This window comes from Oncorhynchus clarkii, chromosome 10, assembly GCF_045791955.1.
Source record: "Oncorhynchus clarkii lewisi isolate Uvic-CL-2024 chromosome 10, UVic_Ocla_1.0, whole genome shotgun sequence".
In the NCBI taxonomy this organism is placed as follows: Eukaryota; Metazoa; Chordata; class Actinopteri; order Salmoniformes; family Salmonidae; genus Oncorhynchus; species Oncorhynchus clarkii.
In genome coordinates, this window is record NC_092156.1 from 33,440,416 (window position 1) to 33,468,323 (window position 27,908).

At 44.3% G+C, this 27,908-nt stretch overlaps 1 protein-coding gene across 8 annotated transcripts; it reads left to right on the forward strand.

Annotated features, from left to right (window-relative positions):
- Window positions 1-374: 374 nt before the first annotated feature.
- On the forward strand, window positions 375-27,750 carry LOC139418295 (nuclear pore complex protein Nup98-Nup96-like). Of its 8 annotated transcripts, none has more exons than XM_071167653.1 (33): window positions 375-569; window positions 1,615-1,721; window positions 1,899-1,997; window positions 4,516-4,563; window positions 6,737-6,922; window positions 7,526-7,668; window positions 9,936-10,043; window positions 10,203-10,389; window positions 10,494-10,663; window positions 10,741-10,884; window positions 10,976-11,111; window positions 15,178-15,270; window positions 15,517-15,654; window positions 15,947-16,268; window positions 16,573-16,692; window positions 16,808-16,964; window positions 17,132-17,321; window positions 17,411-17,549; window positions 17,803-17,980; window positions 18,064-18,213; window positions 19,650-19,871; window positions 19,981-20,110; window positions 20,315-20,565; window positions 20,974-21,155; window positions 21,800-22,032; window positions 22,230-22,490; window positions 22,695-22,852; window positions 23,009-23,292; window positions 23,515-23,736; window positions 25,240-25,481; window positions 25,567-25,721; window positions 26,251-26,362; window positions 26,440-27,750. In XM_071167653.1, exons 2-33 carry the CDS (start codon window positions 1,643-1,645, stop codon window positions 26,625-26,627), a joined length of 5,427 nt encoding a protein of 1,808 aa, XP_071023754.1. In that variant the 5' UTR covers window positions 375-569; window positions 1,615-1,642; the 3' UTR covers window positions 26,628-27,750. The 8 variants fall into 8 exon arrangements, with proteins under 8 accessions (XP_071023754.1, XP_071023753.1, XP_071023755.1 ...); XM_071167652.1 differs by having other exon boundaries at window positions 390-569; window positions 15,514-15,654; XM_071167654.1 differs by having other exon boundaries at window positions 390-569; window positions 15,514-15,654; window positions 22,233-22,490.
- The last annotated feature ends 158 nt before the right edge of the window (window positions 27,751-27,908 follow it).

Below are 27,908 nucleotides of genomic sequence, written 5' to 3' on the forward strand. Positions count from 1 at the left end.
TTTCTTTATTTACTTTTTGGTAGTTATTTTTTTATTTTGAGGGGTGTTTTTTTTTCTCCATTTTTGGGAATCATGTTTCTTTCCCCCACTGTAGGTGGCGGAACTTTACAGCCGAAAGGTTACAGGTACTACTGAATGAAGAAATTCCCTCCTACCAGGTTCCCGAGCCTGTGTAGAGATCTGAATAGTACAGTTTTTGTTGGAAATTCAGGGTAGTAGGGTGAATTTGGTTAGTGTTTTTTGTTTTTGGTAATTAGTATGATTTGTTCATCCAAAACATGTTTTGTTTTGGTGATATTGTTTACAACCCCGTACCGTAGGTGGCGGTAATACACCGTAGTCTGCCAATAAAGAGAAAAAAATATAATAATAAGAAGAAGGAAAAAAAACTTTGGCGCACATCGACATTTTCAAAGCCTGACGCATTTTGGCCTCCTTACCGCAGATTGCCTCCTGGTGCGACGAGATTAGTTACGGAAACTAGCATTGCTAGGTAGCTCTCCCCGTTTAGAGACTTCGACCTTATTTTCACCCATATTGTGACTGGATAGACCATAGTCTTATTTACGGTGAGTTTTAACATTGTCCTGTCGTCCCTTTTTCAACCATGTAAGCTAACGTGTTAGCACAACATCACAATTAGCATCACAAGCCGTGTTAGCAGTGTTGTGGTTCTGACTCACCGGGGACATTTGCGGATGTTTACAATTAACGTTAGCAGGCTAAACTGGTCATATCTGTTTTTATCTTGTGCGACGGGTACGGTGTTAGTGTGATCTATAATTTCATTCGTGCAATGTTTGAACATTGGAGTGGTGTTAATTTAGCTACTGTAGTTAGCTAACTGACTAACGTCGACTGTTACTAATAATATGTGTTGCTAGCTAGGTAGCTTAGATAGCTAACGTTACCTAATGACGTTTGCCAGGCAGGCCACCACATGATAGCATATTCTTTTGTCCCCTAACAGGCTTTCAGTCAGTCGTTAGTTAGCAAACCAACCGACTGGTAGACGCTATGTTAGCGATATCTGACGTTAGTTAACTAAATTGTTATAAAGCTTTCGAAATTGACTTTTGATCTTGCCTCTGGAAAATATAGAAGGGAGACTGGCAGGTGGTATTATTTGAACATGTATGGACGGACGGTGGTTAGTTAACCTCACACCAGAACGAATTAACTAAGTTAAACTGCTTCTCTAAGTTCCAAATAGCAACTAGCTAAAGTTTTTGTTGTTGTTGGCAAACGTGTCATAAATGCAATAGAAGACAGGTTAAACACCTGTTGCTGAGCCCAATCAGCTGTCTCATAGCCTGAAGCCTCTTTTGGAATGTGAACGTCATTAACACCCTGAAGTAAACAAGTTACTGCGTACCCGCCAGAGTTATCAACTGCTTGCATGGCTACGAGAATACCTAAAAGATATGGACTGTGACCCATCATTTTTTTCCCCCATGCCCAAAAATCATACATAGAAAGCTAGCTATATCGATCTAGGTATTGGTAACTTAGAACATGTGTGATTACTGTAATTGCTCTCTAACTATCAAAGTTTGTCAATTCTGTGTGTCTGGGGATGTAAACTTAAGTTGTTCTATCTGTCATGCTGAGCAGACATATGCAGTCCTACTAGCAGGGGAAGATGTTCAACAAGTCGTTTGGTGCTCCCTTTGGGGGAGGGACTGGAGGATTTGGGACGTCATCCACATTTGGGCAACAAAGTAAGTAACAACAGTGGGTGCAGGGTGTACAGTTAGCTTTAATGTATGTCCTGGCAACTTGAGTACCCTTATGGTTTCACGCTTGTCTCATCAATGTCTTCGCCTTGGGATTCACTCTCAAGTCTAGTTAACTTGTTGTGGATTATAAGAGGGGTGGTGTTGACCCTGTGTTTGCAGACACTAGCTTTGGGGCGGCAACAGGTGGCTTCGGAGCCTCAGCGTTTGGGGCGACCAACAACACTGGAGGACTCTTTGGGGCAACGCAGAATAAACCAGGTTTGCCACATCTCCCTGAGCCTGACTTTAACACGTTAATCCCTCAGTACCCACCTAGGCCTGGCGAATATAATTTCTGCTTAACATCCTGTAGTACAGGAGCCATATCTGCTTTCCTTTTAGACTTTGTTTCATTACAATCTCAGCTTAGGCCCAATAACAGTGTGGTTTCTGTCACAACATTCTGGGTTTAGGAGCAGGCCGTTGTTCTCCATTGCAGTGGTTTAGGGTTTAACATGGCTGACATCTGAGTGTTTAGGGTGACCATGTTCTTCATTTGAATGAAAAGCCACAGAAGAAAGGTGTCTGTGGTATAAGGTATTTTATAAACTGGGTGGTTGGAGCCCTGAATGCTGATTGGCTGAAAGCTGTGGTATACCACGGGTATGACAAAACATTTCTAATTACATTTATAATAGCAATAAGGCACCTTAGGGGGTTTGTGGAATATGGCCAATAAACCACTGCTAAGGGCGTTCCTAAGAACAGCCCTGAGCCGTCGTATATTTACCGTATACCGCACCCCCTCATGCATTATTGCTTAATTGTATAACTTGCATAACCACAGCAAAGTGGTTACATTTCCCACTGGTGTATTAATAAAATATTCAGGAGGTTTTATATGTTTTGATCTGATGGTACTGATAAAGTACGATGTTGGGCATGTTTAAAACTAGCTTTTGTACTGTGACGTCTACCTGAACCGTGAACCTGCATGATCACACTGCCACTCACAGTAGACCGAGAGCTGACTATGTGCTCTATACATTTTTCCATTATTCAATATACGATGGTAAATGTTATCTGTGCCCGCCGTGATGCTGCTACTGACGTGGTGGTTGAATATATATATATATATATATATATATATCAGTGCCATGCGAAAGTATTCGGCCCCCTTGAACTTTGCGACCTTTTGCCACATTTCAGGCTTCAAACATAAAGATATAAAACTGTATTTTTTTGTGAAGAATGAACAAGTGGGACACAATCATGAAGTGGAACGACATTTATTGGATATTTCAAACTTTTTTAACAAATCAAAAACTGAAAAATTGGGCGTGCAAAATTATTCAGCCCCTTTACTTTCAGTGCAGCAAACTCTCTCCAGAAGTTCAGTGAGGATCTCTGAATGATCCAATGTTGACCTAAATGACTAATGATGATAAATACAATCCACCTGTGTGTAATCAAGTCTCCGTATAAATGCACCTGCACTGTGATAGTCTCAGAGGTCCGTTAAAAGCGCAGAGAGCATCATGAAGAACAAGGAACACACCAGGCAGGTCCGAGATACTGTTGTGAAGAAGTTTAAAGCCGGATTTGGATACAAAAAGATTTCCCAAGCTTTAAACATCCCAAGGAGCACTGTGCAAGCGATAATATTGAAATGGAAGGAGTATCAGACCACTGCAAATCTACCAAGACCTGGCCGTCCCTCTAAACTTTCAGCTCATACAAGGAGAAGACTGATCAGAGATGCAGCCAAGAGGCCCATGATCACTCTGGATGAACTGCAGAGATCTACAGCTGAGGTGGGAGACTCTGTCCATAGGACAACAATCAGTCGTATATTGCACAAATCTGGCCTTTATGGAAGTGGCAAGAAGAAAGCCATTTCTTAAAGATATCCATAAAAAGTGTCGTTTAAAGTTTGCCACAAGCCACCTGGGAGACACACCAAACATGTGGAAGAAGGTGCTCTGGTCAGATGAAACCAAAATTGAACTTTTTGGCAACAATGCAAAATGTTATGTTTGGCGTAAAAGCAACACAGCTGAACACACCATCCCCACTGTCAAACATGGTGGTGGCAGCATCATGGTTTGGGCCTGCTTTTCTTCAGCAGGGACAGGGAAGATGGTTGATGGGAAGATGGATGGAGCCAAATACAGGACCATTCTGGAAGAACCTGATGGAGTCTGCAAAAGACCTGAGACTGGGACGGAGATCTGTCTTCCAATAAGACAATGATCCAAAACATAAAGCAAAATCTACAATGGAATGGTTCAAAAATAAACATATCCAGGTGTTAGAATGGCCAAGTCAAAGTCCAGACCTGAATCCAATCGAGAATCTGTGGAAAGAACTGAAAACTGCTGTTCACAAATGCTCTCCATCCAACCTCACTGAGCTCGAGATGTTTCAGTCTCTCGATGTGAAAAACTGATAGACATACCCCAAGCGACTTACAGCTGTAATCGCAGAAAAAGGTGGCGCTACAAAGTATTAACTTAAGGGGGCTGAATAATTTTGCACACCCAATTTTTCAGTTTTTGATTTGTTAAAAAAGTTTGAAATATCCAATAAATGTCATTCCACTTCATGATTGTGTCCCACTTGTTGTTGATTCTTCACAAAAAATACAGTTTTATATCTTTATGTTTGAAGCCTGAAATGTGGCAAAAGGTCGCAAAGTTCAAGGGGGCCGAATACTTTCGCAAGGCACTGTGTGTATATATATATATGTGTGTGTGTGTGTCTAACCCCACCCTGTAATGCTCTACTCTCTCAAAAGTGGTGACAGCCAATCCTCAGCAAATCCACACTGGTGCAGGTAGAGGAGGTAAGCATTGGCTGCCGCGCACACACACACAACCCGCTCTTAAACAGGCGGCTGTGCACACGAAAAGGCTGGACACTCAGTCTGTGTTATACTCTTGAAAAGGGGCTTCCGTGCATACAAAGTATATGCGATATGTAGTATTTGGCGCAAAGCCACAGTCTGTATTCTTCTCTTAAAGGGAGTGATCATGTAGACAGGTGGCACTGTGTATGGCCCTATTGTCATACAGTTGAAGTCGTAAGTTTCCATACACCGTAGCCAAATACATTTAAACTCAGTTTTTCACAATTCTTGACATTTAATCCTAGTAAAAAGTCCCTCTCTTAGGTCAGTTAGGATCACCAATTTATTTTAAGAATGTGAAATGTCAATAATAGTTGAGAGTGATTTATTTCAGCTTTTATTTCTTTCATCACATTCCAATGGTTCAGAAGTTTACATACACTCAATTAGTATTTGGTAACATTGCCTTTAAATTGTTTAACTTGGGTCAAATGTTTCGGGTAGCCTTCCACAAGCTTCTCACAATAAGTTGGGGGAATTTTGGCCCATTCCTCCTGACAGAGCTGGTGTAACTGAATCAGGTTTGTAGGCCTCCTTGCTCACACACACTTTTTCAGTTCTGCCCACACATTTTCTATAGGATTGTGGTCAGGGCTTTGTGATGGCCTCTTCAATACCTTGACTTTGTTGTCCTTAAGCCATTTTGCCACAACTTTGGAAGTATGCTTGCGGTCATTGTCCATTTGGAAGACCCATTTGCGACCAAGCTTTAACTTCCTGACTGATGTCTTGAGATGTTGCTTCAAAAATATCTACATAATTTTCCTGTCTCATGATGCCATCTATTTTGTGAAGTGCACCAGTCCCTCCTGTATCAAAGCACCCCCACAACATTATGCTGCCACCCCCGTGCTTCGCAGTTGGGATGGTCTTCTTCAGCTTGCAAGCCTCCCTCTTTTTCCTCCAAACAAAACGATTGTCATTATTGCCAAACAGTTCTATTTTTGTTTCATCAGACCAGAGGACATTTCTCCAAAAAGTAAGGTCTTTGTCCCCATGTGCAGTTGTAAACCGTAGTCTGGCTTTTTTAATGGCGGTTTTGGAGGAGTGGCTTCTTCCTTGCTGAGCGGCCTTTCAGGTTATGCCGATATAGGACTCGTTTTACTGTGGATATAGATACTTTTGTACCTGTTTCCTCCAGCATCTTCACATGGTCCTTTGCTGCTGTTCTGGGATTGTTTTGCACTTTTTGCACAAAAAAACATTAATCTCTAGGAGACAGAACACGTCTCCTTCCTAAGCGGTATGATGGCTGCGTGGTCCCATGGTGTTTATACTTGCGTACTATTGTTAGTACAGATGAACGTTGTACCTTCAGGCATTTGGAATTTACTCCCAAGGATGAACCAGATTTGTGGAGGTCTACATTTTTTTCCTGAGGTCTTGGTTGATTTCTTTTGATTTCCCTATGATGTCAAGCAAAGAGGCTCTGAGTTTGAAGGTAGGCCTTGAAATGAATCCACAGGTACACCTCCAATTGACTGAAAGGATGCCAATTAGCTTATGCGAAGTTTCTAAAGCCATGACATCCTTTTCTGTTATTTTCCAAGCTGTTTAAAGGCACAGTCAACTTAGTGTATGTAAACTTCTGACCCACTGGAATTTTGATACGGTGAAAAGTTAAATAATCTGTCTGTAAACAGTTGTTGGAAAAATGACTTGTTATGCACAAAGTAGATGTCCTAACCGACTTGCCAAAACTATAGTTTGTGAACAAGAAGTTTGTGGAGTGGTTGAAAAACAAGTTTTAATGACTCCAACCTATGTGTATGTAAACTTCAACTGTATGTGAGAGTGAGTGGCCTGTTTGTGCTGAGTGAGAGGAAGAAAATGGAACTGTGGAGAGCGGGATGAAGGGATGCATGTTTTGTGACGACGTCTCCTTGTGATGAATGAAATTATCGGGTCTCCTATAAAGTAGTTGAGCTGAACCCAAAGGTCTGTACTGGTTTTGATCACCAATGCACAACTACAATTCTAGAGGATCCTTGGTGAACATGAAACCAAACCATTGGCCCGGGGTCCTACAAGAATTTGAGTTGTGCACTCCCACAATAAGCCAAAGGGACCTATGTGTGAGCTAGTTTGGTGTGTGTGTGTCCCTCCCCAGGTGGCCTATTTGGTTCCAGTACCTTCAGCCAGCCTGTGACATCATCTACCAGTAGCGGCTTTGGCTTTGGCGCGGCCAGCGGCACTACCACCAGCCTGTTCGGCAGCACCAGCACAGGCGGCGGCGGAGGGCTCTTCTCCCAGCAGAGCAATGCCTTCGGCGCCGCCAAGCCAGCCTCTTTTGGCAGTCAGTCTTTTTTTTATTGTCTAGCATTGGTCTTTAAAACCGGTTTACAATATAATTAGAATCAGATGTACCAATAGGCGTTCCCATTCAAGTAAATGATCTGTGGCCGGTGAGACAATGGTCATATTGGGTGTTCTATATGGAGTGTGAGTTTAGAGTTCTGTGCCTTTCTCATAGTTCCATGCGTGCAACAATGGAAAATAGAACTTGTTTTGGATTTTGATTATTTTGTGCTAGCACTCCGATGGCCACTCCAGAGCCTTCTATTTAGCCTACCAAATAGTAGTAAATAGAGGGCTCTGGTCTATTCTAGTAATTGTGATTCTCTGCTGGTGTATAATGAGATCATGATGTGTAATACCTTTTGTTTATTTTCCTTTAATATATGAATGTATTTTTATAGCTAGGCTACTCATGATGTATTGCTTGTTTGTGTAATGCTTTTTAAGTGCTTTGAGATTATGAAAAGCGCTATAGAAATAAATTATAACATTTCAGAAGGATTTTAGATCACTCATGAGGGGCATGTGTTTTCTTAGTCGGGTCACGTCGACATCATCGATGTCTAACTAGATCGTGATGATGTGTATTTAATTTTTTTAGCGTTCGGTACGAGCACGGCCAGCAGTGGGGGGCTGTTTGGGGCAACCAACTCCAACCCTTTCGGAGGGGCGTCTACCTCCCTGTTCGGAGCATCAGGGTTTACCCAGCAGGCTGCCCAGCCAGGCACCACTGTCAAGTTCAACGTGAGTTTGGGGGGGGGGGAGGGGGGGTGCTGACAAGGTGCGCAGACACAATGTGTCCCCCATTCAGTGATGCTTGCTTTATGCAAATTCACGTGTGACAGCTGTGGGCAGCCATCCGCATCCCCTAACCAGCCATTAATTAGCCTCCTGCTGCTTCTCTCTGTCTGTTCTGTCTGCATCTCCATCAGTTTTAAAATGTTATCGCCCTGTGATGCTGGGGTGTGCAGACAGTGATGGGGTTTGTGTTAATAGAGGAAAAACAGAACACAGTCAACCTTGTGCCTTTACGTAACTGAAATCCTCAAGTTTGTAGCCCAAACCCCATTCTACCGCGACTGGGCGCGCGTGTTATATCATTTTATAAACCATGTCACGGGCCACAGGTTTTTGTTTTGATAACAAACAGCCTTGTTTAGTCATGGCTAGCTAGCTAACACCCTTGACTATGCACACATTTGGATGGCACAGGAAAAAAAGGGATGTATAGCCTTCTCAAAGAGATGCTTTAAAGGTAGGATGCATATACCTAATCAATGTAATTGTAAGTTAAATCTGAATCAAATATTTTTTTCTGGTGTTCATAAAATTCTGGTTTCTGCTTAACTTACTCCCGTGTGAGAGGGAGGGAGCTTGTGTTGGCTGTAAAGTTGTCTGAAGAGTTGGCTAAAGATGGTTCCCCTTAACTGCCACAATGACAATGCAGATAATTTATGCATTTACACTGACTACAGGAAACATTAAGATCACCTGCTCTTTCCATGACAGACTGACCAGGTGAAAGCTATGATCCCTTATTGATGTCACTTGTTAAGTCCACTTCAATCAGTGTAGATGAAGGGAGGCGATGGGTTGAGGAAGGATTTTTAAGCTTGAGTCATGGATTGTGTATGTATGCCATTCAGAGGGTGAATGGGCAAGACAAAAGATTTAACTGCCTTTGAATGTAGCACCTACTTACTACTATGGTAGTAGGTGCCAGGCGCACCGGTTTCTGCTAAAAACTGCTACTCTGCTGGGTTTTTCCACGCTCAACCTTTTTCCCGTGTGTATCAAGAATGGTCCACCACCCAAAGGACATCCAGCCAACTTGATAGAACTGTGGGAAGCATTGGAGTTAACGTGGGCCGGAAACCCTGTGGAATGCTTTTCACACCTTGTAGAGTCTGTCCCAATGAATTGAGGCTGTTCTGAGGGCAAAAGAGGGTGCAACTCAATATTTGGAAGATGTTTCTAATATTTTGTACTCTGTGTGTATATTCATTACGGGGCGGCAGGGTAGCCTAGTGGTTAGAGCGTTGGACTAGTCACCAAAAGTTTGCAAATTCAAATCCCTGAGCTGACCAGGTACAATTATGTCATTCTGCTCCTGAGCAGGCAGTTAACCCACTGTTCCTAGGCCGTCATTGAAAATACACATTTGTTCTTAACTGGCGTGCCTAGTTAAATAAAGGCACTCTTTTTAAAAATATTTTTTTTATAACATTCCTCCTGCACATGGTAGGCCTTTGGATATATGCAAATCAGGTATTTTCTGCAGTAGCCTTTTCTATTATGCAGTGTTTCTGCCTCTAAAAAATATGACGGTGTAAAGTTTTCAGTGTTTTTATACATAGTTCTTAAAATAAAGATCATCTTTGAGAACTTACAATCACCAAAACGAAAACGGACAGTCTGGGAGAATCAAAAATTCAAAAAATGTCCTTTTTGTTTTGAGTCACTCACCTAGCATAAGAACACTGCAAAGCCATGGCAAAATGTGTAGCATTGTAGGAAGTTAGTTTTAAAACAGCAACAGTCTGCGGCCAAGAGGAGGGCCTCTATAATTTGTGGTCGGAGACCGCTCCATTGGCCACAGCCACTACCACTCGGTATCGTGATACGTGGCCTGGTATCACATCGTTGATATTATGACAACCTCATTCTGAAAATAGGCTAAATGTTTTGCAGTTTACAGATTTTTCCAGTGTTTCTGTGCGAAAATAATTATTCTCACCTTTTTCTGCCCTCACTTGTTTGCATCCCTGCGACCTAGGCTAGCCAACTACACCTGGGCCGAACTACTGTACTAGGACTCTTTGCCATGTGTCGTGTACCAAATGTTATTTCATATGGAATGTACTGTACTTAATGCTGTATGTCTATGTGACTCTTTACTGTGATCCTAATTCCGAGGTCAGTTTTCTCTGCTATGTGTACAAGTAATCAGTTCAACCTGCTCTAATACAGTAGAGTTTGTATCCCAATGAATCTCCTCTGTTGTCGTCCAGCCTCCAACAGGAAGTGACACCATGGTGAAAGGGGGTGTGACGACAAGCATCAACACCAAGCACCAGTGCATCACGGCCATGAAGGAGTATGAGAACAAATCACTGGAGGTGGGTCATTGTTAGGCATTTACTTTCACCTGTCCTCTATCTTTTAGATCAGTGAAAATGGAAGGGAAAGAGATGAGGAGAGGGATCCACTTCAGAGTATTGAGATAGAGCCAGGCCTCTCACCCCCTCTCTCCTTTGTGGTGTGTTGCCTCTGTGTAGGAGCTGAGGTTTGAGGACTACCAGGCAGGGAGGAAGGGACCCACTAACCCTATGGCTGCACCAACAGGGGGTCTCTTTGGGGCTGCAGCCGCAGCCACCCCCAGTACAGGGGCTACAGGGCTGTTTGGCTCCTCAGCCACTAACACAGGCTTCTCCTTCGGCCAGGCCAAAACCTCCTTCGGAACTAGTAAGTCACACAGGCCCAGAGACCGAGCCCTATAGAAAATATAAATACCATAACTTCTATCGGAATGTTGTAACTCCCTCTCACCTCCTTCCCTCTGTCCTCAGGTGCGGGTGGGTTTGGTGCAGCCACAGGCAGTCTGTTTGGGCAGCAGCAGCCCCAGCAGGTCCAGCAGGCAGTCAGCCTGTTCAAGCCCTTCGGCCAGGCCACGACCACCCCCAACACAGGCTTCTCCTTCGGCAGCACCATGGGCCAGCCCCAACAAACCAGCACCATGGTGAGAGCCTACACACACATGTTAATACATGCCTAACATAGTACCATTCCAGTAGAGTAACTCTTTCTCCATCCCAGGGGGGTCTGTTTGGGGCCACGGCAGTGTCCCAGGCAGGGGGGTTGTTTGGAAACACAGCTCAGACCGCACCAGCTACGGGCTTTGGGACAGGCACCGGACTCTTTGGACAAACCAACACCGCTTTCGGCAACGTCGGCACACAGGTATTAATTGACTCAACTGCTCATGCCTTCACAAAGTTCGGTACAGTATGATGGATGTATATTAATATGGTGTCTGTGCTCCTCTCCCTAGCAGGGCTTGTTTGGTAATAAAACGGCAGGGTTTGGTGTTACCACCACCAGCACCCCGTCGTTTGGCACAGGCACCGGCCTCTTCGGCAACAAAGCTGCCCTCTCTCTCGGAACAGCTACCAACACATCCAACTTTGGTGAGTTGATAATCTGCCCTTATTTGTATGCACCTGTGTGACGAAGGCTAGTACATGCTTATAAACTGTCTGTAGGGCTGGGTGGTATACCGTGTTTTACGATGTACAGGTATGATGCATTGATCGGTTTGGTTTTTTAAAATTATTTTAACGGTATTTAAATGTTTGGTTTGTCAAATGTGATCGGCAACACTGGCACGTGTAATGTCCATTTCTATAGTTTACTCTGTTTGCTACATGTCGTCTTTCTCCTTCCTGCTACTGCATGCCGTTTCCCACACCATGTTCTATGGACAGATGAGTCAAAAGTATCACTTTTTGGACGACGTGAGTCCCATTATGCCTGGGGGAACCAAACACTGCATTCCACAGTAAAAAAGTGTAATGTTATTTGTTCACTCAAGTTTCTTTTTTTAAATATTTTTTTCTGATATTAGGTTTTGGTTGAAGATCAGATAACATTCAGTATTCAAAATATGCATAAGTAGAGAATTAGAAAGGGGGTAAATACCTTTTCACAGCACTGGAGATGCAGAAAGATGTTGGTGACAAAGACTCTGCTTTCTACAAGTGTTCTATAATTTCACTTCCGTTATCGGGATGGGGATTTGAAATGTTTTAAAACTTGTCAGGGCTTGGGTCCTTTTTTCTCAATTTCCACCTGACTGGCGTGCCCAAAGTAAACTGCTTGTTGCTCAGGCCCAGAAGCCAGGATATTCATATAATTGGTACCATTGGAAAGAAAACACTGTTTGTATAAATGTTAAAATAATGTAGGAGACTATAACACAATAGATATGGTAGGAGAAAATACAAAACACCAACCCGGAATTTTGAGATCCCATGCTCTTACAATGGTAAGTATAGGGGCATAATGAATTCTAGCTCACAGGATGCAATTCCTATGGCTTCCACAGGGTGTCAGCAGTCTATGTTCAAGGTTTCAGGCTTGTAACTTCCAAAACAAGTAAGAAATATGAGTTTTAGTAGAAGGACACACTTGTAAATTCGTGTTTGGGCGCGCGATGAAGACAAGACGCACCTGCTAATATCGGTTTCCTATTGAATGTACTTCTTTCCGGAATAAATATTTATAGTTTGATTACCTTTTTTAGGGTATCTGAGGAGTCAATAGAAACATATTTTGACTTGTTTTAATAAAGTTTAGCGGTGGACTTTCGGATTCCTTTATCTGCATGTTGATCAAGTGGATTTCTCAAATCGATGGCGCCAACTAAATAGATTTTTTGGGATATAAAGAAGGATTTTATCTAACCAAACAACATGTTATAGCTGGGACCCTTTTGGATGACAAATCAGAGGAAGATTTTCAAAAAAGTAAGTGAATATTTAATCGCTATTTATGAAACCTGTGCCGGTGGAAAAATATTGATGTGGGGTGCTGTCCTCAAACAATCGCATGGCATGCTTTCGCAGTAATGGCTACTGTAAATCGGACAGTGCAGTTGGATTAACAATAATTTAACCTTTCAACTGATATAAGACACGTGTATGTACCTAAATGTTTAATATCCTAAATTTCTACGATTATTTATTTGATTTGCATGTATGAAAAAAATGAAACACAATTCCACTTTGACTTTATGGGCTTTTGTGTGTAGGTCAGTGCCAAACAAAATCTAAATGTAATCCATTTTAAATTCTGGCAGTAACAGAACAAAATGTGGAAAAGGCCAATGGGTGTGTATACTTTCTGAAGGCACTATCTATATGCCAACAATGACTAATTTATCATATCATGACAACCATGAGGTAATGACAAATATTTTTTATTTTCCTTTCGGGTGGAGGAGCAGGACAGGTTTGTGTACATGTCTGTTTCTATCTGTGTGGCAGGCACATGATGGAGCAGTGACTATCTGAGGAACGGGCTGTCTTTTTTATTATTTTTTATTTAACTTGGCAAGTCAGTTAAGAACAAATTCTTATTTACAAACCCGGACGACACTTGGCCAATTGTGCACTGCACTATGGGATTCCCAATCACAGCCGGATGTGATGCAGCCTGGATTCGAACCAGGTACTGCAGTGATATGTAGTGTCTTAGACCACTGCACCACTCGGGAGTCTTAACGTAGTGAGCTCGATTATAGGCCTACATCATGGGCTGGATAGACGCAGTCTTAATTCTTATGTTTTTACATAAAAAATGTTGACAATTAGCAGACGCTCTTATTCAGAGCGACTTACAGTAGTGAGTGCATACATTCTTCAGCATTGAATAATAGCTTTATTTGCGTCAAAATAAATAACAAATGTATTGTTTATGCCATATCTCATAAGCTGATTATAGCTTATATAGCTTATACTTTCATTGTTATTTTTGAAGTTCAACCTCGCATGGAGTCTTTTACAGCTCTTTGGTCTTGGCCATAGTGGAGTTTGGAGTGTGACTGTTTGAGGTTGTGGACAGGTGTCTTTTATACTGATAACAAGTTCAAACAGGTGCCATTAATACAGGTAATGAGTGGAGGACAGAGGAGCCTCTTAAAGAAGAAGTTACAGGTCTGTGAGAGCCAGAAATCTTGCTTGTTTGTAGGTGACCAAATACTTATTTTCCACCATAATTTGCAAATAAATTCATTAAAAATCCTACAATGTGATTTTCTGGATTTTTCATAATTCATAATTGAAGTGTACCTATGATGAAAATTACAGGCCTCATCTTTTTAAGTGGGAGAACTTGCACAATTGGTGGCTGACAATACTTTTTGCCCCACTAGGTGTTTTTTTTATTTTTATTATTTTTTTTAACAGCTACAAGATACAGTAGTTAAGGAGTGTACGTTTTATAAAAACAATAGGTGTATGCTATAAGCCTAATGGCCATCCATCCAGCAGAGTGAATGCTATACAATATTTTCTGACTGGATATTTTACACTGCTTTGGTGGAATTATTATCTAGTCTCTCTGGCCTGCATTCCGCTCTTGTGAATTTCACTTTATTTTACATATTTTCAGTGTGGAACCTATGTTTAGGGGTGATAGAATTGGTTAGCTTAGGCTAAATGGCACTAGAAGTTCGCAAAGTAGCCTAAGCGGAGAAAAGATGGGATGCAATTATTCTAAAACTGTAGCTCGTTGTTGGAACACACTTACAGTATTTCCCTACTTCAATCAACTATTTCATTTTGAATTTGTAATAAAACTAGCATCATTTGGCAAAGAATGTATCTTGTCAGTTATGTTTTTATAGGCATTTATTTCTGTAGCCCTAACGGAAGCTTGTGGGGAGCGATTGGAATGCAATTGAGTAAGCCTTAGAGGGGAAAGGGAATTTGAGGAGAAGGACTGTTACTTAGCTTTTCATTTTTTTACCCTGTAAATGCACATGTACAAATTAACTACTGCTTGTTTGTCTTTTCTTAGCAAGTTCTGGCCAAAAATAAATTGTTAGCCACTAATTGCCAATTAGCTGGCTAGCTAGCTTGTGAAATGTCAGAGCAAATGTAGCTAACTAATACCGCCTGGTACCGGTACTGGTGTAGGCATAAATGAGCATGTTTTTGCAATGGTATCTTTAAAATCTGATATAACATGTAATTAGGATCCCCTGGAAACACTGACCAACGCTTTGGTTCCTCCCCTGTCAATAATTCCTCCCTGGCTTATTCATTTATTGTCATGTCAAACAACAATGTATTCAAGGTGCTCCCCACTATATTCCAACAAGAATTCGATTAATCATTTTATTTTCCAACAGTTCACCAATTTTACTAGGCCTAGATGTTTTGCACATCACGCTGCTCTGCGTGGCACAGTGTGGAAATAACAAAAATGCAGAAATTCATGAACATGTTTGAAGTTGGATTGAACTTTATAAAACAACCAGACTGGAGAGAGCCATTGAAATCACCTTCTAATTACTACTCATAAAGCATTTTTAGAACTTTCATTGTTAAAAAATATAAGAGACCGTTATACAGTAACAACATGAAAAATATTGTGATATGATATTTTGGCCATATCGCCCAGCTCTACTTATAGATGATAGTATTGGCTATGTCAGTGACCATGTTGTTCTTCTCTCTGTGTTGTGTGAAGGTTTTGGACCCACTGCTGCTGGCGGAAGCCTTTTTGGGAACAAGACTGCAGCAGGAGGACTAGGGACCGGGCTGGGAGCCAGCTTTGGAGCAGGTATGAACAGAACGGATGACACTTCCAGAGCACAATAGGCCTGGCATACATTTGGTAGTGAAATATAATGTTAACTTCTCATGTATCATATGGAAGATAATAAATAAACCACCAATGCATCAAATATCCATCACATAAAAAATAGCATAATCAAAGACCTGCCTTTTTGGATGTGTTTTACCTTCATTATGTCAATCATTAGTCTGTGTGTTTCTCTGAGTGTGTATGTTCTGTGTTTGTCAACAGTAGGTTCTGGCCAGATGTCTCTGTTTGGGAATAACAAGACGTTGGGTTCCACTCTGGGAACAATGGGAGGTTTTGGAGTGCAGGGATTCAGCACAGGAAACAGCACTCTGGGCTTCGGAGCGCCACAACAGCCCGTTGGTAAATACCACTTCTGTCTATCACCACCTCTCTATCCAGTCTGAAGCTGAATGTGAAAGCACATCCCTCGCCCTTTCCTCTAGTACAGTGGTATTCAAACTATTTCACCCCACCACACCCCAAATCTAATAACACAACCTTAAAATCTGTTAATTTAGATTTTGAAAACCACTGCTCTAGTACCTAGTTGTATTACTCTTTTAGTGTACTGAAGAAACTGTCTGGATAACATTACACAATGTGGTGTGAACTTCCCAATTCTTATGCCTGTTTCACTTGTCTCTCTACTCAGCGGTGACGGACCCTAACGCGGTGGCGGCCCAGCAGGCAGTGCTGCAGCAGCAGATCAATGCTCTGGCCTACTCCCCCTTCGGAGACTCCCCCCTCTTCAGAAACCCCCTCTCTGATCCCAAGAAGAAGGAGGAGCGTCTGAAGCCCACCAATCCGGTGGCCCAGAAGGCATTGACCACACCAACCCACTACAAACTGACACCGCGACCTGCGACACGTGTGCGGCCGAAAGCTCTGACATCATCGGGCTCCTCCAAGTCCCAGCTGTTTGATGGGTTGGATGACGACGAGCCTTCTCTCACTAACGGTGCCTTCATGCCCAGGTAGGTGTCTGTCTGTGGAAATTTGCTTCTAACTAGTTCACATGTTTCTACTGATTTACTGAATTCAGGCTGTTTTCTGTTATGTTTTTCTAAGCGGATACTAGAACTTGGTTTTCAATCGCTTTTCACCTCTTGCATGTAACGTCTTGTATGAGCTGCATCTATATGCTTCTGTCTGTCTGCTGACTGTGATGTTGGTGTATGGTACCTGATGTGTGTGTTAGTTGATCTGTGTATGTTGTCTGATCTGTGTTGATCTGTGTATGTTGTCTGATCTGTGTTTCTCTGTGATGTTATAAACTAGGAAGAGCATCAAGAAGCTGGTGCTGAAGAACCTGAATGGCAGCAGCCTGTACAGCAGCCCAATCAACAGAGATTCCGACGACCTATCTTCTCCACCAGAGTACCCCCTCAACGGACTCGGGTCAGAGACACACACACACACACACACACACACACACACACACACACACACAGAGTTAACATTTAAAATATTTATCTGTGGAGTGTTGGTTGCTGACCATGTCTCTCTCCTACAGTGCCAGTGTGGACGAGGATGATGATGTGAGGGAGGTGGTGGAGGGAGGAGCCGAGAACAACCTGGAGATCAAGTTCTACGCCAAGCCCAACCTACAGGACACCATCTCAGAGCTCAATGCCCATAGGATGGGGGCTGGGGGCAGGAACGGGCTTGAGGTGAGCTGATAGTAAAAAGGAGTAGACAGACGGTGAATATGGTTGTCTCAAATGACACCTGTTTCCCCATAAAGGGCACTTCTTTTTTGGGCCACGCTCCTCAGATAGTGCACTACTTTAGACATTTTTAACATGACTATTCTGAACCTGCCTCCTCTGATTTTCAGGTGAGCAGCGAGGACATATCGCTGGGAGATGACTCCATACAGGAGGAGCGAGTGGAGGGCCCCCCCCACCCTGCAGGTATCGTTCTGGGCCGTGTGGGCTACTACACCATCCCTGCCATGGACGAGCTGGCCAAAATGGTGGACGAAAACGGGGTGTGTGTGGTGGAAAACTTCACCGTGGGCAGAAAAGGTAAGCCTCTCTGGAGTGGTCGGGTGGACACTGCTCTTTAAAAAATATTGGGTGGTAGCTCACTGCTCTGCTCTCTGATTGGCTCTCAGGTTACGGCTCCGTGTTCTTTCATGGTGAGGTGAACGTGACTGGGCTGAACCTGGATGAGATTGTCCACTTCAGACGTAAAGAGGTCATCGTCTACCTCGACGACAAGAACAAGCCCGCTGAGGGGGAGGGGCTCAACAGGTCAGTGATAGGATGGGACAGGGACTCTTTCACCCCTTCACAGATGGACTCTTTCTCCCCTGCCATCATCACAGATGTCATAAACTGATTTGACATATATTCTGATAGTGATCACAGCTGAGGCATAACTCAAGTTAATATTCTCCTTATTTCCTCTCCCTTTCTCTCATCCTTGACTGCATCTCTTTACTAACCCCATATTCTTTTCTTTCTCCCTCTCCCCTCTTTCTCCCTTACTCGTCCCCTCTCCCAGGCGAGCAGAGGTGACTCTGGATGGGGTGTGGCCTAATGATAAGACCACCTGTACTCAAATAAAGAGCCCTGAGCGTCTGTCTGAGATGAACTACGAGGGCCGCCTGGAGAATGCCTCACGCAAACAGGGCGCCCGCTTCCTCGAGTACCGCTCCGAGACGGGGTCCTGGGTGTTTGAGGTAAGCATGCCTCGACACACACAGCGTCTGTGTGAATCAATTTCTCCCTTCCATGTCTAACTCTTTTCTCCCTGTGTCTGTAGGTGGCCCATTTCTCTAAGTACGGCCTGCAGGACTCTGACGAGGATGAGGAAGTCCCTCTCAAATTGGACCCCAAGAAGCTGAAGACGGCAACAAGACTTCCACCAGGGCTGCTGCCTCCCTCCCAGCAGCAGGTGGCACCACAGGCTCAGGTAGACTGAGCAGCACAGTGCGCCCATCCACACTGACAGTCATACTCACTGCTCTCTACATCACCTGGATGGCCTTAGTCAATATACAACCTAAATATCCCCGATGATCTGAAAAGAAGCAGTGTTTCCTTTCCACTACCATTACTACCACATGCAGTGTGTTGGGTCCTCTGTCTATATCTCTGTTTCACCACTCTTATTATGGGTTGTATTCAATAGGTTTCTATGAAAAAAGGTTTTACGTTTGGTAGCCCTGGATGATGGTTGTCTCTGCACCCCAATAAGGCTCTTAAACATCAATCTGACATCACATGATGAGATGGGAAACATCCACATGTTCAGTATATCAGTGGTGTGGGGAGGTCTGAGTTCTCCTCTCCGCCCAGGTTCACCGGTACCTGAGGTGCCGCAACTCACCAATCACAGACAGGAGGTGGGCAGGGTGGATTGCACAAGTCTGTCAGTCCTGGTTAGTGGTTAAGTTCTGCCCCTCACAACCGATTCAGAATGCACACCTTCATCTGTGCTTTAAATCTTAAATATCCTGAGTTTAACATCAGCCTGGAACACTAGCAAAGGCATTAAGTAATTAGTGGATTGAAAATAAGATGTTTTAAGGGCTAAGTGTTGAATGAGGTTTCTGGATAAAAATAAATCATACTGACTTAAGGACATTTTTAACTTTCTTAAATTAAATCTGTATTGTAATTTTTATTTTTTTACCAACTGTTAGTCTCATCTGCTAGGTGTTTAAAGTCAAAATGTACATACTGATTCATACTGATTATGGTAACTTCAGAAAACATCACATTACCAAGGTTGTACCTCATTAAAATCCAGTATTAATGCAGAGATGTTAAACCTGAAAAAAATCTCTTCACAGATTCATAGTTGCTTATGTTTTATCTTTTTTGTCAAACAAGCTTTACATTTTTTTACCAAAGATGTGTGATGTGCGATATGGTTCTTGTGCAACTCTGCCAGTCCTGCAGAATATATTCAGGATTAGGTCTTCTGTCTGGTTGAGGGTTTAAGAAACTACTACTCTTGAGGTATTATTGACTCAATCTACGACTTATCTTATTATGTAAAACCTGCTCCTATAAACATCTGTGATATCTGATATTGCTATGAAATAAACTCATTAAAGATGACACATTCTGCTGGTCTGTCAGACTTGTGTATGTAGAGAAGAAAAGAATGCTTATTGAGAGTGATGTCCACCATATGTGGTCTTCTAGTCCACACACCTGTACCATCTGCTCTGACCAGTGGAGCTCACTGACCTGGAACTAACTGCTCTGAATACAAATACTGACATTTTACATTTACTTACGTAATCTGATAACACTAAACTGATTTTGTCTGTGTGTCTCTCTTCTTGGTGTTTGGCGGCACTGTCCCTGCTGTGTTTTGTCGACCCGCTGTGTGTACAGTCGACAGCAGTGCTGGAGCTGCTGAATCGCATGTCGGAGGTGGACAGTGATATGGCCGACATTACCCAGGATGCCCCAGGGGAGAGCATGTTGGAGGAAGGGGAGAGTGGCATGTGGGAGAAGGGAAGTCGGCTGGGGAATGTGACCCCTTCGGAACACGACTCTGTCTCAGTGTCCAGTCAGATCGCCTCCTCGCTGGGGATCAACCCTCACACACTACAGGTAACATACTACTGTACACCCTCATGTGCCACTTGTTTAATGATGTGGATGGGTGGTGTGTTTTCCCTGACTCGCTTCATGACGGTAGCATGTGCTTCCCTTTTCTCAGATTATGAAGGCATCCCTGTTTGCTGAGGCCGATGATGGTGACATGTTCCAGGAGCAGGGAGGGATGACAAGTTCTCTAGATGTGGCCTCTCCTCGCATCCACCTGCCTGGCACGCAGGGTAGGCCCTCCAGTAAGTGTTACACACACAGCCCAAACACTGATTTATACCCTCACAAACAGTCACTATCCTTTACTTACAGATCCTAATAGGCCTAAAATGCTAATATAGCAGTCCTACTGAATGAAGCTTTACAGTTGGATGAATTAAAGGTGGTTTTCTTGGATTGTGTTCATCGAGTTCTCCCCCTCCCCCCCTTGCTTTCTCGCTCTCCAGTCGGTGGTCTCCTGCAGACTCGTTTCAGCGGTGCTGGTCTCTTTCAGCTCCCTGACGTGCCCTTCGGTGGGGGCCTTCCCGGCAGGCTGTCCATGTCTCGGGTGTCGCCGGCGGTTCCTGAGCCATCGCGGGTCTCCCCCTGGCCCTCTTTTCTTTTGCTAGCCCCACCGGCCGAGGCCACTGTACGGACAGTAGGGGCTCGGCGCCTGGGGGGACCTGTGGACCCAGAGAACTCAGTCACACTGGGGAAGGTATTGATAGCTGTACTTCTAATGTGTTACATTTCCTGGAACTTTCCCCAAATTCCCAGGTTTTTCTAAAACTCCTGGTTGGAAGATTAACAGAATTAAGAGGGACTAAGTAGGAAATCTGGAATCCTCCAACAAGGATTTCTGGAAAACCTGGGAAATTGGGGAAAGTTACTGGAATTTTTGCTAGACACTTCATGATACAATTGTAATAGTTAAGAGTTGAAATAGCAGGTACAGTAGACTGATTTACACAAGGATACATTCAGATGTACATGGGGCAAAGCAATGCAACTTTACATCAAGAACATTGAGTTTTGCTGGATAATTTGAATGATTCCACTGTTTATTATGTGTGAATAGGGCTGTAAAGTATGGGTTGTTGTAATCAATCCATTCCGATCCATCCAGGGCCGTCTTCTGATGGATGCGGCTTTGTTCACGGGCCGGTCATTTCGGGTGGGCTGGGGTCCTGGCTGGACTCTGGTCCACTGTGGAGATGGGCTAAGTGTGGCCGGGGACAAGGAGCAGGACCACGGAGACACAGGAGCTGCAGGCTTTGGATTCCTGCCCAAACCTGCCAAGAGTAGACTGTAAGCAACACACACACCAGACCACTTGACCAGCAGCATACCTCCCTGCACCCCACTGCTGGCTTGCCTCTGAAGCTAAGCAGGGTTGGTCCTGGTCGGTTCCTGACTGTGACCAGATGCTGGAAGAGGTGTTGGAGGACCAATAGGAGGCACCCTTTCCTCTGGTCTTAAAAAAAAATCCTAATGCCCCAGGGCAGTGATAGGGGACATTGCCCTGTGTATGGTGACGTCTTTCAGATGGGATGTTAAAACGGGTGTCCTGACTCTGTGGTCACTAAAGAGCCCATGGCACTTATTGTAAGAGTATTGTTAACCTGGGTTTCCTAGCTAAATTCCCAATCTGGCCCTCATACCATCATGGTCACCTAATCATCCCCAGCTTGCAATTTGGCTCTTCTCTCCCCTGTAACCATTACCCAGGTTGTTGCTATAAATGAGAATTTGGTCTGTCAACTTTCTAGTAAAATAAGGATTAAATAAAAATAAATAGAAAATCTACACAGGAGTGTGGGAATGGAATCCAGACTTGTATGAAAGGACTGTTTGAGGTTTGTTTAGAGAGATCAAAACTAAAGCCTAAACATTCCTCGTTCCTCTCCTCTATATCCATCTTTCTCCCCATTCTTCTGTGTTTCACTGTACAGACTGTCAGACAGTCCATTCAAGGTGGTGATTGAGCAGGTGGTTGGTCTGGAGCTGCGGAACAGTGAGGAGAGCCAAGCGGTGTACCAGCGGCCCCTGGAGATCAGCCTGAAGCACAGCAGCATTAGTACAGAGGGTTCCTGCCCCTTCATCCAGCCCCAGAGCGGTGTGGCCGCCCTGCACGAGTATGCAGAGTGGATTACTGACCTCAACCAGGAGGCTGGTGCTGGAGATGGTAAGAGATGCAACACACACACAATGGTAGATGGTGCACATTCATTATTGGTCCAATTCCAAAACTTCCCTATTATTCTGACATCACCCCTGTATATTTCTGTTTTAATCCTCTCTCCCATGGTGATCTCGATGTGTTCAGATATATAAAAAAAAAAGCTTGCTAGTGCTATCCTCTTTATGTCCATCTCCCTGTAGCAGTCCTGGGTCACTGGGCTCAGGTGTGGACTCTGTGTGAGGCCCTGTGGGGCCGACGGTGTTTGGCAGGGCCTGGTACCAGTGGCTACCTGCAGCAGATGGAGAGGAGAAGGAGCTTCTCAGCCTGGCTGTCCCATAGTGCCACCCAGAGGATCGAGCAGGAAGTGGGCCTGAACCAGGGGGGAGGAAACGTGGAGGCCATCTTTAGCTACCTGACTGGACACCGGATCAGTGACGCCTGCAGGCTGGCTCAGAAGAGTGGTGAGGAGAGGGGGGATTGGAGGGGTGACAGAGGTGGGGGGATTGGAAATTGAGGGGATGTTGAGGAAGGGAGATCAGGAAGACGAGGGAATGGATAGAGGAGGGGAGGGGTAGGAAGCTAAACCCTGCTGCATACAAGTGGTGTCTTACGAAACAGTTGGGACAGGTTGTAGGATCTCATTAAGTTGTCTTAAACCTGTGTAGGGGACCACCGTCTCTCCCTGCTGCTGTCCCAGGCGGTGGGCTCTCAGTACGGCCGGGAGCTGCTGGCACTGCAGCTTGGAGACTGGAACAGGATGCAGACAGACTCTTTCCTGCCGGAGGAGAGGCTACGGATCTTTGCCCTTCTCGCTGGGAAACCTGTAAGTAACTGTGTGCGTGTCCAGCTCTTTCCGTTTGTTGTGTTCAGACCGCCATTAACTGGATTGTCGTGTGTGTAGGTTTTCCAATCCTCATAATTTGTTGGAAAATACATGAATGATAAATGTTTTCTGAGCTGTATGTACTGGTCTCTCTAGGTGTGGCAGTCTACAGACTGTGTGGTGAATGTGTGTTCAGAACTGGACTGGAAGCGTTGTATGGCGGTCCACCTGTGGTACATGCTGCCTCCCACCGCCTCCATTGCTGAAGCCCTGGTGAAGTACGAGGCTGCCTTCCAGGGCTCTGCTGAGGGTCAGAAGTATGCCTGCGCCCCACTTCCCCCCTACCTCGACCAATCAGACCAGCCGGACATGGAGGAGGAAGAGTCTAAACGGCCGCTTTACGATATCTGCTTCCACCTGCTCAAACTCTACAGCGACAGGTACTACACTACCCACAACACACTGCGCCTACATACACTTCTCACAATGCACTGTATATGTTTCTCAAAATAAATTATTTTGCTTTACTAAGGGGTGGAGTGGGGCTGTAGGTTTCTCTGACTATAACTAATCCTATATTATCATTATCAAGCAGATTTAACAGAATAACAGTAAACTACCTCTAGAGTCGGTTTTAAGTGATGGCTCTCTCTCCCTCCCAGGCACTACAGCCTGCAACAGTTGTTGGACCCCCTGGCGGTGACGTGGGATCGTCTTGACTACCGTCTGAGCTGGCACCTGTGGTCGGTCATGCAGGCGCTGCACTACACACACCTCAGCCCGGCCCGACAGGGCCTCATACACACCAGCTATGCTGCCCAACTGGAGAGTGCTGGCCTCTGGGACATGGCTATCTACGTACTGCTGCACATACCTGACAACACGTACGTACACTACATGACCAAAAGTATGTGGACACCTGCTCGTCGAACATTTCATTCTAAAATCATGGGAATTAATATGGAGTTGGTCCCCCCTTTGCTGCTATAACAGCCTCCACTCTTCTGGGAAGACTTTCCACTAGATGTTGGGGACTTGCTTCCATTCAGCCACGAGCATTAGTGAGGTTGGGCACTGATGTTAGGCGATTAGGCCTTGCTCACAGTCTGCATTCCAATTCATCCCAAAGGTGTTCAATGAGGTTGAGTTCAGAGCTCTGTGCAGGCCAGTCAATTTCTTCCACACCGATCTCATTTCTTTATGGACCTCGCTTTGTGCATTTGGGCATTGTCATGCTGAAACAGGAAAAGGCCTTCCCCAAACAAAGTCCGAAGCTATAGAATCTTCTTGAATCTATTTTATGCTGTAGCATTAGGCTTTCCCTTCACTGGAACTAAGAGGCCTAGCTAAAACCTTGAAAAACAGCCCCAGACAATTATTCCTCCTCCGCTAAACTTTACAGTTGGCGCTATGCATTGGGGCAGGTAGCGTTCTCCTGGCATCTGCCAGACCCAGATTTGTCTGTCGGACTTCCAAATGGTGAAGCGTGATTTATCACTCCAGAGAGCACATTTTCCACTGCTCCAGTCCAATGGTGGCGAGCTTTACACCACACCAGCCGACCCTTGGCATTACTCATGGTAATCTTAGGCTTGTGTGAGGCTGATCGTCCATTTTATTTTTATTTGACCTTTATTTAACCAGGTAAGCTAGTTGAGAACAAGTTCCCATGGAAACCCATTTCATAAAGCTCCCGACTAACAGTTCTTGTGCTGACTTTGCTTCCAGAGTCAGTTTGGGAACTCTGTAGTGAGTGTTGCAACCAGGGACGGATGATTTTTTTAAATTTATTTATTTATATATATATATATATTTCATACAGACACACGTGGTTTGCTTATACCTAGTTAGTTGTACTGACACTGAAATGTGTCTTCTGCATTTAACCCAACCCCTCTGAATCAGAGGTGCTGGGGGCTGCCTTAATCGACATCCACATCTTCGGTGCCCAGGGAACAGTGGGTTAACTGCCTTGCTCGGGGGCAGAATGACACATCTTTACCTTGTCAGCTCAGGGGTTTGATCAAGCAACCTTTCGGGTTGTTGGCCAAATAATCCTACCCGCCAGGCTACCTGACGCCTAGTCATGAGGAAGGTTAAGTTGATGAGTGAGAGGAGAGTTTGAGGGTCAGTGCTCTCAGCAGATAACCTGGATGGGCTGACAAGGATTCATCATAATCTCACAAGTGCTACTGTGACCAGCTGGGTTCAAAGTTCAAACACGACTAGTCTGTGCAATGTGTTAGCCCTCTGTGCTTGGTGAGCTAAAGGAAGTAATCATGTCTCAGGAAAGCTTACACATTCCTTGAGCAAGCACTGTTGGAAAACTTAAAACATGTTAGCTTGTTAACTTCATACGACTTTACATGTCTTTGTCCTCTGTCCAGGCTGCGTGAGCGGGCGGTGAGGGCGATGCTGCAGCTGCACTGCCCCCTGCTGGAGACGGAGGAGTCTGCCAAGAAAGAGCACTTTCTCACAGAGAGACTACTGGTCCCAGAACAGTGGCTCCACCAGGCCAAAGCTACCAGAGCCAGAAGAGACACAGACAGCCACGGAGAGGCCCTTCACCTGTACAGAGCAGGACACTGGAACCTCTGCCACAGTCTGGTCATACAGCACCTTGCCTCAGGTGTGCATGTAAACATGCGCGCACGCACACACACCCAGACAACCTCTAACCCTGTTTCCCTGTCTCTGTGCGATTGCCCCTGTAGATTGCATCATTAATGATAATCATGAGTACCTCTTGAAGTTCCTGGAGGGGCTTGCAGTTCCTGAGCGCAGTGCTGTGATCCAGGACTGGGACACGGCGGGCAGAGTCTACCTGGACTACATCAGAGTCATACAGACCCTACACGCCATACAACAGGTACGTGTGTCTGTCTGGACTACACTACAACAGATATGCATACCATACTGTGAGTTTGGGGGATTTTGTCTGCGCGCTAAAGATTTCTAACCCCAAAATCGGAATTTGTCAGTTATGCTCTCCTAAATCAGTTGAGCTAGCTGTAGCCATGTGCCGTCATGATTCCCAAAAGACGCAGGAAAAAGTCGGCACCACAATATCCCAGCTCAATTAACCTAAAATTCGCCTTGAAATTTGCAAAATAATCAGCACGTCCAGACATTTGAAAGCTAGTCCCACAGCGCATCAGCTAGCTCCACTTGTCTGTCGTCTTCATTATGTTCACTCAATTACTGTTAATTATTTATGCTGCTAATCTCCTGATTATTTGTCTCTGTCATATACAGATGGACAATAGTGGCTATGAGCTGGAGCACTCGCACATTTAGGTGTCTTTGGGCATGTTAATGGGAGGGTGTTTCTACTGTGTACTCAGATTAACATGGCTGTTTATCACTGTCACTTTCTCTCTCTGTTTGTGTGTGTTCAGATGGACATTACTGGTTATGAGCTGGAGTGTCTACACACTGAGGCGAGGTCACTCTGCAGCAGGATAGAGCTCCTCCCTTGCTCCACCGCCAAGGACCGCCTCGCCCAATCAGGTGAGGAGATCGAGCTGGCTGCTTTAGTGTTGTGTGTTCCTATGTCTATCTAACCCTGTTCTCTCTCCTGTCTCCAGAGATGGCCAAGCGTGTGGCTAACATCCTGCGTGTGGTGTTGAGTCTGCAGCAGGGTGGTGAGGGTGGCGAGATCCCCTTGTCCCAGCTTGCGTCCAACATCGGCCGTCTGCCCATGCCCGAGGACTATGCTCTCGAGGAGCTCCGCAGTCTCACCCAATCATATCTGAGACAGCTCATTGTCAGCTAATGATCTGCCCCCTGCCCAATAGCAACTGAGGTAGTTTGTTGGAAGCCAATGAGAACAGTGGGGGTAGGGGGGGGACTATCTGGGACAGTTTAGTAGAACTACTGGGGTTTGGTATGAATGCAGCGATGGACTTGATGTGTGCTCCTTTGGGACTTTGGTATCTCCTGAAGAAAATGTCACAAGATTATTGGATGAAGCATTCCTCAGTGTGTGGAAATGAATGACTTGCAAGTTTTTGTTTTTGTATAGCTCTGTTGTACTTAGTTTGTGTAAGATGTGTTTATAAATTGAACTGCTGAACCCTCCTAATACTCACCTTTCCCAGCGTTTGACCCTGTTTAAAGGGACAATCTCATTGGCTGGTGTGTGTACCGCCAGTATAAATGCTTTCTGCAAACTGTTTGACTTGTTTTACATCAACGTGGAAACTTAAAGGTCATTATAGTAAGATTGGTTCGGGAGCTGTCAGGGATGAACTGTCAATATGTGTATACATAGGGAAGATCTATAGCTGAAAATGGACAATACTCATGTAAATTGTACAAATAGCAGGCTTGAAATGAACAAGTCTTGTTTTTGGATACCAAAAGACAGAGAAAATGTAAAATGAGAATGGTTAAACTTATATTTTTGTAGTTTTTTGTTGTATATTGTCTGAAACCCAGAGTATGTGTGTAGTGTATTGGAATGGAATCTAACTAGCACTTAATCACATGTTTCAGATTTCTATTTTATGGGAGACTACCAGAGCTGGTTTTTGTAATCAGTGATCCAACAATAGTTTGTTTTTAATGAGCCAATCCATTTTCTCTGGTCTTTGCAAGGAGTTTGAAGGATATTTTAAATATTATTTACAAGTCCTTGGTGTTACCACCCTCCATTCTCATTCTTTGTTCCCCTTTCTCTCTAGTTTTCTGAATTTAGATTTTTCAAGAGAAATGTACTTATTGATTGTTGTGCTGCTGCCGCAGTATATTTTGGGTGGGAGACCGCTCCCCTCGTGCACAGTGCCTTTTACGAGGAGGGTCTCCGGACTTCTGTTGCTGCCGTTGCTTTGTGCACGATTGTGATGGTGATAACATTTTTATTAGTCTGAATAAAATGCATTCTATTTTCTCCTGAATTGTATTCAACAATTATGCGCAATAATATACCTTTACTCATGCACTCCCTGTCAGATCTTGAATCCCTCACTCGGTTTATTTTTAGTCATTGTAATGCAGCCATTCTTCTCTAGGCTGTTCATCTTCTGTATCGGACAGAATCTGCATTTACTTTCTG